Below are 10,536 nucleotides of genomic sequence, written 5' to 3' on the forward strand. Positions count from 1 at the left end.
TGTAAAACTGAGCAGTTGGGTTTTTTCACAATTATTTTATCTGCCTTTATGTGCAGGTTTTACTGGTTCCACTTCTCTAAAGGGGAAAACTGTACCGTACTATTCAGTCCAACACCTTCTGAGAAATATAAACAGATGATCACAAAATGAAACTGGGACAAGTTTATATTGATCCAGTTCACTATGTGTTTATATCATATTGATCCAGTTCACTACAGTATGGGTTTATATCATATATTGATCCAGTTCACTATGTGTGTTATATCATATTGATCCAGTTCACTATGTGTTTATATCATATTATTTGCTTGAAATGTATAGCAGTGGACATTTCATTACATTGGAGGTAAGACTACATTTTGGAATCACAGGGTTCACCCAAACTTACCAGAAGCACTATCGTTACCCTCCGGTATGATTGCCAAAATTAATTAGGAAAGTAACAAAAAGTGGCAGAAAAAAATATAATCTTAAAACTATTGAAATAACTTAAAAGGTACAAAATAAATTAACGCAAAGCATTCCCATTAACATTGATCCTAGAACACAATAAATCAATTTTAAGGACCCACTTAAACCACAGAGGTGTCTTCCCATAGTTACACATGCACATTCATCAGCCCACCGTGAATGACCTTTCCAGACCTTAAGTGCTGAAGGTAGACAATCGAAAAAGAGCCAAGCATCAACATAGAAAAATAAGGTAGCTAGGATTTTCCTTTACACATATTATTTGAGAGAAATACAACTCTGATGAAGGAAATCCCTTGGAAGGTAATTACTGCTCCTGTGGCTAGTCCATCTCCTGTGACACCTGGGAGAATGCTTCTGCTACGAGAACCACCCTCCAATGATGGAGAAGGTGAAGCCTGTCCCTGCAGGCTGTGCCCAGCCCCAACCTGCTGACAGTATCAGTAGCCATGCTGGGACTTCTCCACTAAGATGGCAGCTGCCAGCTGCTGTGCGTCCGACACGTGGGGATTCCTTGCCATCACCACTCGCACCTGCTCCGGAGGGAAGATGTTACACAGGTTGAGGAACACCTTCTCCCGCAGATCCTGGTACCTGTCCTGGGGCTGAGGGGCCGAGGAGGACGGGTGGGTGGGATGGGATGGAGGGGCAGGAGGGAGGGATGGGGTCATCCGGGGTGAGTGTGTGCCTCTGGCCCAGGGAGAGTGGCATGGCTGTTCGCGGCCCTCTGGAAGGCTCTGGATGGAGAAGGGCTCATAGCAGGGCTGTGGGGGCAGGTGGTGGCGTGGGTCCCAGCTGGCAATGTGCTGCTCCTGCCCAGGGTAGCTCCTCCGGGGGTGAAGTGAGGAACGCTCATACAGCCGGGAGTCTGGGGGTCTCTTGTCCTGCCAGGCCGAGCCCAGCAGGCTGTGCCCACCAGGGGATCTCTGGGAATGGACATGGGGGTTGGAGGTCTGGGAAGGAGGGAGGGGGTAGTCCCCAGGGCAGCCTGAGCGGACCTGCAGGGGGGAGAGCATGTAGGCTTGTGGAGCCTTGAAGTGGTGGTAGGAGGATGCAGGATCCTCCAGGTTAAAGCCCTGCAACCTCCCCACACCCTGGGACAGGGCGTATCCATGGTGGGGGTGCTGGGCCAGGCCAGGAGGAGCATGAGTGGAGGGTTGAGGGTAGCGGCTGGGGCAGTGGTGATGGTGAGAGTGGAGGGGGAGGTGGTGGTGCTGGTGCTGACATTTGAGGCCGTCCTCCAGTAAGGGGTCCGGTGAGAAAGAGTCAGAGCTCACGCTGCCCTCACTGCTACAGTCTGAAGGCAACGAACCAGCCCGCAGGTCGGCTGGGAAGAATCGCTCAGGGCTTTGTGGCACTACTAGACTCAAACCTGAGTAGGCCCTCATCAGGGAGGGATAGCTCAGCTCCGGGGACCCACACCTGGGGTAGGACTCCCCTGGACACAGCCCTGAGGCCCCCACAGCCCTGGAGCTGCCCCCTTCTCCAGTGTGGTCCCTCCAGTCCTGCTGGTATCCATAGACAGAGAGAGGACCTCCAGAAGCAGTGGCTAGGGTGTTGCTGCTACAGCTGCTGCTACTGCTCCCCCTGCAGGTCTCCACTCTGGTTCGGACCCCCAGTCTGTCCTCCATGAGGTCAGTGTAGGAGTCAGTGCGCAGGTTGGTGTCCGACTGCCTCTTTGGAGGGCCGGGGTGCCGGGTGGAGTCAGCAGCCCTGTCTGGCCTGGCGCTGGAGGGGAAACTGTGGCTCTTAACCATCGGGGCATCACCCTGGCTCTTGGAGGAGGAGGAGGTCTTGGCACTGGCACGCAGCTCGTCTGCCACGGAGCGCTGGGGCTGCGTGCCCCTCTCAGGGTGGTAGAACTTACACTTGTGCCCATACGTGCACTTCTTACCTGGAAATACAACAAGGGGGAAGAAATTCAGTTTTACTCACAAAGCTATCAACACTAATGGCTCTCAGACAACAACGTGAGCGAATGGGATGACAGCAGATCATGTAAGGGAGGAGCTACCATAGGGACAGGGCTGCTTCCTGTGCTCTGGGATGATTGGTGTCTTCCTCAGGAAGTTCTCCAAACTGGGACCATGACGACCCAGGGGATCATCAGGGGGCATGAACCTGAGCACACAATACATGATAAGTCAACATGCTTACTCTAACACCAGAAAAGACCAGAAACTCCAGACACCGACAGCAGACTATGACTGTCTGATGAAGAGCAGTGAGCTCGAAACGTCACCAGCACTTTTTGTGGTGCAATAACTCTTGAAAAAGGAGCCCTGCAGTGTGCAAGCTTTTTTCTTCTTTACCGACAGCAGACTAAACTAATCAAACCTGCAGATAATCACTATCAGTATCGAAAATCAATCGACATCAGTAGACAAAACAAATCCCAGAAAAAAACACTCTGGGAGAGGTCTATAATGACGAAACAATTCCATGTCTGACTAACGTTGCCAGTTCAATAGGTTTTGACAAGGGGAATCAGTGGGTCAACACTGCCAGTTGAATCATGCCAGTTGAATCATGGGTCTGATCTTTGTCCATGGAGTGGGTGAAAGCTTCTTACTTGTCGTTGACAAATGAGTACATGAGCAGCCGCTCATCAATGAACTTCTTCCACTCTGGCTTCTCATTGGCCAGGTCTCTGTAGTTGTCGTTGGAAACGATGATGCCATCTGACTCATAAGCCAGCTTGACTATGAAGCGGTCGTCGTAGCAAACCACCCTGCGGCCCTGGACTCGACGGGACGGCGTGAACACCAGGATCTTCTCCTTCTCCAGACGCCTCAGGATCTCCTGGTCTGTAGTCACAGATGACAGGAGAGGGACAGAGAGGGACAGAGAGAGAGAGAGAGAGAGAGAAGCAGAGAGAGAGAGAATGAACCACATAAAAAAGCATATTTCAAATGTATCTCAAAAAAAGAATAGCTGAAAATTCTTCAGGGAAGTACAATACTATACTATTATACAATAATATTTCACTGAAGTCAATGATTTTCAGAAGTATTTATTCAAATAATAAAAGTATGTGGTGTATGTAGGTGTTTTTAGGATGGTTATTGCCAATACAAATAGGCTACATGTACAATACTCAAATACAAGTAGTTGCTTCATTGGTTGATTCTGTTTGTTTAATCAGTGCAAGACCCTAGTAGTAATCCATTCCCCTTTACACTTCCAGTAAGAGACCCACCCAGGTACAAATACATGCTTGCTAATATCCTTCCTTCAGTACAGTCTTAAAGGAGTAGTAAAGGCAAAATGCATGTTTAGCCCTGTTTTAAGGTTACTTATGATCATATACAATGGTTCAGATCAAAACGTTGACAAAACTAGCACTTTTGAGAAAGTCTGATAATTGCTCTACTACCGTTTTGGTCATACAATGGATGTGGGTGGGCACTGTGAAAAATCATTCAAAAAACATGTTAAACTCTCAATTTCAAAGACAAGAAACTCACCGAGGTGTTAGTTGGCGTTCTGACATATAATTCACCATAAAGTAAGATTCTAGTTAATCTGGAAAGGCTTTTTTAAATATTTAGCATATAACTATTTAGTTGCAGCACATACGTGTGGAAACTTCCACAAACTAGGTAGCCTAGCAACATAAACAATAACAATAGCTACTGTAAGTAGTTCCGCTTCCTGAATCCCCTCTGGGGATTGATCTACACATCTACAAAGGTCGCTTCAATACAAGTCAATGGATTTCATAAAATGATAAATAAAACCCTACAGGATTCATACTTTGCGGCGAATTTGATGTCAGAACACCAACGGACATTAATTACCCCCTCGGTGAGCTTCTTGTCTTTGAAATCGAGAGTTTAACATGTTTTTGAAAGATTTGTCAAGGTGCCCCCCCACATCCGTTGTATGACCAAAACGGTGGTAGAGCAATATCAGACTTTCTCAAAAGTGCTAGTTTTGTCAATGTTTTGATCTGAACCATTGTATATGATCATAAGTAACCTTAAAACAGGGATAAACATGCATTTTCCCGTTACTACTCCTTTAAATTGCAGTGGTTAGAGACCCCAGGGTCAATGGGACCTCCCTGAATTCAAAGATAAAATAAAATGTTATGCAAAACAATATATACTTTGTACTCAAAGTTCATCCAGCACCTGCAGCACGAAATCTATTTCCAACATGCAGTGCTTAGGCCAGGCCTGGGCAGGAACTTAACAGCATTAGGGATCGCGTGTGTCACAATAATATAAAACGTGTTTGGGTGTAGAAAACACAGTAGATGTATGGTTCATACAGTTAGACTGCAGGGCTTGGTGTATTTATGTCTAGAAAGATGTGTTAGGACAAATAGGTTTCTGAACAGACAAACCCCATGAAGATGTACAGTACAGTACAGTACAGTAAGGTGTGGTACACACCAATAAACCTGGGGAACTGCAAGCCCTTAAGTACAAGTAAAAACCAAGAAAGCACCACCTGTGCGCAAATCAGCAATTATGTTACCAGTCAATTACCAGACCAATTTTCAAGAAACTCGGTGGAGGTGTGTAGCATGGGCCAATTTAGAACCCATTAAATTTTGGAGCGGATAGGAATCACGGGGTGAATTAAAACAAAGTTTTGAGCATGCCAGCTCCCCGTGGGACGCTAGAAACACAGGGTTTGGACTGGGGTGAGTGGGGAGAGAGCCCGGCGTGCACCGAACTGCCCCCCTGCTGGCTGTGCCCCGATGGGGGTGCCACAGAGCCGCCCAAACACGGCCGCCCATTCACCTCCATTCATTTTTGGGAATTTAAAAAAAATTCCCCCCATTCATTGTCAATGACAAATGAAACGGGCATATCTCGACGTGGGAAGGTCACAGACACGAGGTTTGGACTGGCAGAAAGCTCTTGACTTAACGAATGCAGCAATACCAAACATGTCCTGCTTAAATGCATGTGTGCATGCACAGAGTCACAAAATGCATTCATGGGCAGAGGTCTGTTTTAGTTATTTTCTTGATTTTTGGGGGCGGACCTGAAATCATGCCTCGATAGCGCACTGGAGCCATACTTATCATGGTCCTTCATACATGTTAACAACAGAGCACATGAGCACCTGTGGTTCTCCTACTCAATTGCGAGTCTTAATAAAGCCTACTGTTTGCTAGCTAGCTATGCGTCAGACCCGCAAATGCATCTTCCATGGATACCACAATTTATAGAACACCTCGGTCTCCTTATTTCATGTGCATTAATATACAGTAGCAATGACAAGGAATTGTATGTAGATTGTAATTTTACGTTTGTGGGTAATGGCAAACATTGACCGAGGGACAAACTTCTCCCATGTGCTATTTGACATTTGTGAGAGGCTGCACCTCTTTTGGGCGTGCTTTCAGCACCTTCAGAAGATACACACGCAGCATTTCAGAGCAGAGAATACTGCTTAATTGCAGACAATTTTGGCACGTAATTTTATACGTGATATTTCATTCAAATTTGGCTGAGTGGTTGCACATTTTTTTCAGTGGTTTGAGAAATGCAGAACACATATTTATCATTGCTCTACACAAACTTTAAGTGTGTCAGGGTATCAGGGTTACCAGGGTTACCTGTGATCAAGGCGTCAGGTCTTGACTGCTCTTTTCGCCAGGCAGGCACAAACACAGTGACATCTCTGTGGCCGCGCTCCAGGAACCAATCAACTGCCAGCTGGATACCGTGGCAAGAGAAGACTTCCTTATTGCCATGACTGTGTAGAGACATGAGTCAATATTAAGGTTAGTTGACATGATTCAGTATTAAGGTTAGGTTAACTGTTGACATGATTCAGTGTTAAGGTTAGGTTAACTCTTGACAAGATTCAGTATTAAGGTTAGGTTAACTGTTGACATGATTCAGTGTTAAAGCTAGATTAACTGTTGACATGGTTCAATGTTAAGGTTAGGTTAACTGTTGACATGGTTCAATGTTAAGGTTAGGTTAACTGTTGACATGATTTAGTGTTATGGTTAGGTTAACTGTTGACATGGTTCAATGTTAAGGTTAGGTTAACTGTTGACATGATTCATTGTTAAGGCTAGGTTAACTGTTGACATGATTCAATGTTAAGGTTAGATTAACTGTTAACATGATCCAATGTTAAGGTTAGGTTAAATGTTGACATGATTCAATGTTAAAGTTAGGCCACTGTAACTGTTGACATGATTCGGTGTTCTTAGTCTGCTTTTAGGATGTCTCTTCTACTTTGTGTTTGGTGAGAAGAAGCCACACAGCGGTTAATACTGTACATGGCTTGAGCAGGATGATGCAAGACGCACTACAGCCTCAGCTCCAGTTACTATGAATGATATCGGACAATAAGGATTTTTAACCACAGTGGCAACAAGGAAAGCTGGTCCAGCAGTTTAAACACTCACCTCATGGCTACATTACTGCCATCAACCACCACTGGTCGCAGGATCTCCTTATTGTCCAGTAGCTGCAGCTGAGACGGACACGCCAGCCTGTAGGAGTCCAGCAAGGATGAGGAGGAAGAGTGGGTGGAAGAGGAAGATAAGGAGGAGGAGAGGGACTGACAGCTGGCAGACCCCGCTCCCTGCTCCATCTCCGTCTTGGTGCCCAGTTTGACCAGCTCTCCCAGTATGTCGTTGATGAGAGCGCCAGGACCCAACTTTCCAAGCACCAGCAGCACCAGCTCCTCAGAATAGCCTAGCTTCAGGGCAAACTCCATCTTGGTGTGGTTGCCTGTGAGGGGGTCTGTGGTGGCCACGGGCTCCCCAGGGGGCTGCTTCTGGGCTGCTTTTGACCCGATGTCATTTTGGACCCGCTCATCTTCGCTCTCGCAGGCAGCGCTCTCTTCGGATAAGTTGCTGCAACTGCTACTGGTGCTGGTACTGCTAGTACTGCTACTGCTGATGCTGCTAGCGCTGCTAATGCTACAATGGGCTCCACCTGCCTCCGCCTCCGCTCCCTCCAAGGCCCCTAGCCCAGAGCCAGCCGTGGTGCTCAGGCTTGCCGGCCGGTCGGAGCCCTCCACATGGAGATAGTCCAAATCCAGCCCCAGGTCAAGGATGTGGCCTGTTCCATCCTCCAGATGGTCCTTCAGGCCCATGAAGCCGTCTCACACATCCAGCCCTGTGTCTCCCTGACCTCGATGACCCCTGTGACCCCTGGTGACCCCACTGCTGCCTGGCTGCTGTCTGACCAAGCCTGGTAGGGAGACCTGTGAGAGGGAAGGGCAAACATGGAACAAATGAGACCATTGGTCACACTAGTCTCTACCTGGGGCATATATACTGGAGTACAATAGAGTGGCAATTCTATACTGTATGATTCGAATAATAATAATAATAATAATAATAATAAGAAGAAGAAGAAGAAGAAGAAGAAGAAGAAGAAGAAACATTCAATCCTTTTCTGAACACATTAGTGATTACATCACTTGATGAAAATTTGTTGTTGGGGTGGGAATCCATTGCTTATTGTTGTGGAATTACGACTTAACCACAGAATGCCTGATTCCTATCAGGTATCTCTGAGCTTTAAAACAAACCACAATTTATTATACATTAGGCCTTGCAAGTAAGCCCGCGGCAAAGAAAGTGTCATCTTAAATCACATTTAATGTCACCCTGACTCTCAGATATAGGTCCAGCAGGGGCACCCATCATAGACTCCGCCCAGCACCGGTCCTGCTCAGGGACTTTGAAGGTTGAAATTACAAGGGGAATTAGAAGTAATCTGAGTCTCAGCGCCTGCAGGCTCACAACATACCACTGGCATCCAGCAGGGCAGGAACCACCATCAACACCTGCAGGTATGTCTACAGATTTGCATTTTGGAGAATCTCCATGATCCAACTCTGTGGTGAAACTAAAGCCAACACCTAACTCTCTGTCAAGACGACAACACACTTAAACAAACACAACACCAGAGACTTGGCAGTAGTATGCTTATTTGCCAATAACGTCTTTAAAGACAAAATATATTCAATACAAAAGGCATTTCTTTCTTCCAGGTTTTACAGAGGACTCGCAACAATATCAGACGGAGCCTGGTGGGAGGCACTGATCGGCTAAAACAAAAGCCAACCTGTTGTTGCCAGGGCTACCCTCCCAATTGCTTGATGACCCCTTAAATACAGACATGTGTTCCAGTGTATGGGTACTGATCCAGACATGTGTTCCAGTGTGTGAGTGCTGTGGTTGACAGCGTCCTCGATGTATAGAAACACACTAATCTGAGCCCTCACAATGGCCTGGTTGTTTACATACTGTAGATCTACAGTGCGTGTGTGTATTGGGGGGGGGGGGGGGGGGTGGTCATCCATACAGGAAATGATTATGGCAAAATGTGCTACTGGTGGATTGTTTTCCAACAAACCACTGGATAATAATACTAATATGACATTATTAATACAAGCAGTTTCTCTCTTTTCCAGTGGGAATTTCTCTATTTTCTACCTCTACCTCCAGCAGGAGCACCCATAAGAGAAGGGGGGGTGGAGGTGGAGGTGGGAATGGAGGTGGGGGTTCTGCTACCGGAAAGCAGGGCCCCTTAATGACCTGACCCCCACTATCCAAGCTGCCACTCCAACGTTGGTCCCTTTGAATGACACAAGAGAGCTGGAATAATTTAGTCCTTCTACAACAAAAGAGGCACAAAGAAAGCGAGTGTGTGTGTGTGTGTGTGTGTGTGTGTGTGTGTGTGTGTGTGTGTGTGTGTGTGTGTGTGTGTGTGTGTGTGTGTGTGTGTGTGTCAGCAAGCTGGGGTGTTTGTGAGCGATATGGGAGGGTGGGGCGGGGGGGGGGGGGAGTGTGTCTGGCTTGCGGTCCCCAAACAAAGCAGCTGTCAAACCAATCTGGACTCCTCCGACGGGCATTGTTCACTAGGCTTGTGCAGTGTGCACAGACGGAGGCTACACTCTGTGAATATATATATATATATATAAAGCAGTTTGTAACACTGTTTTGAAAAAATAAAAATATAATAATAATAATAATAAGAAGAAGAAGAAGAAGAAGAAGAAGAAGAATCTCTAGATCATACATATCTATTTAACTCAACTGTACAATTCATCTTTATATCTTTGTATATATTGGACAGCTCTAACCAAACTGTACAATTCATCCGTGTAGGTCTTTCAGCTCAGTCCATTCTTATACATATATGTTTACCGGATTACAGTATTATTATTATTATTATTATTTTTACTTTACTTATTAAACAGACTTAAGAGCCAGCATTGCAATAACATTTCATAGCGCATTGTACTTGGATGAAGTATGATAGAATATGTGACAATTGAACTTTAAACTTAAAAACTATTGAAAGAACACCCTCTCTCTCTCTCTCACTCTATCTCTCCCTCTCTCTCTCTCTCTCATGCACACACACACACACACACACACACACACACACACACACACAATGAACCCGGCTAATGTAGTTACACTGGTGCAGGCCTGAGTCACTGTTCATGATTCCTCAAGAGTCAGCTAAAATATCACATAACACACATGGAGACACTCATTCTTCAACTACTTCATATGATTGAACAAGTTTTACAACCTACATCTTCATTACTATTGTCACTATACGTCATTACTATTGTGTTCCATAGACACTAGCCTAACTGGTGGCATCTGTGAGAAATATGCCACATCATCATAATGAGGTCTGTTTCTGTGCACTGCTCAGTACAAAGAATCACACTTAGCCAGATATCAAATAGTAGTGAACACACACACACACACACACACACACACACGCATATTAGGTTATGATATTGATAGATACATGTCTTTAGTTATTTGAAGTGCACTGTGCTTGAAAAAGAGTCCTGCTTTTGCATCTAATTTACATATCTATAGGCACATTTACTTTTAGAGCCACAGTTTTACCATTCCATCCTGTTCAGTATTCACTATTGTTTTATTGCAGCACAACCACAGGCTTCTGCTTTTACATAACATTACATTACATTACAGTCATTTAGCAGACGCTTTTATCCAAAATTCTGCTTAAAACATTATCGGGGATTCCCTTTCAAGCAATGAAAACTGAAAGAGATAATCTGTAAATTACTGAAAAATTC

The 10,536-nt window shown here is 45.5% G+C and overlaps 1 protein-coding gene across 1 annotated transcript; it reads right to left on the reverse strand.

Annotated features, from left to right (window-relative positions):
* Positions 1–911: 911 nt before the first annotated feature.
* On the reverse strand, positions 912–7,551 carry LOC311312890 (putative ribonuclease ZC3H12C; the record flags this gene model as incomplete). The annotated part of the gene is made up of 5 exons (XM_084442898.1): positions 912–2,365; positions 2,486–2,592; positions 3,044–3,278; positions 6,050–6,189; positions 6,857–7,551. 5 exons carry the CDS (start codon positions 7,549–7,551, stop codon positions 912–914), a joined length of 2,631 nt encoding a protein of 876 aa, XP_084299024.1.
* Between the last annotated feature and the right edge of the window lie 2,985 nt (positions 7,552–10,536).

This window comes from Borostomias antarcticus (assembly GCF_949987555.1).
Source record: "Borostomias antarcticus genome assembly, chromosome: 9".
NCBI classification, from domain to species: Eukaryota; Metazoa; Chordata; class Actinopteri; order Stomiiformes; family Stomiidae; genus Borostomias; species Borostomias antarcticus.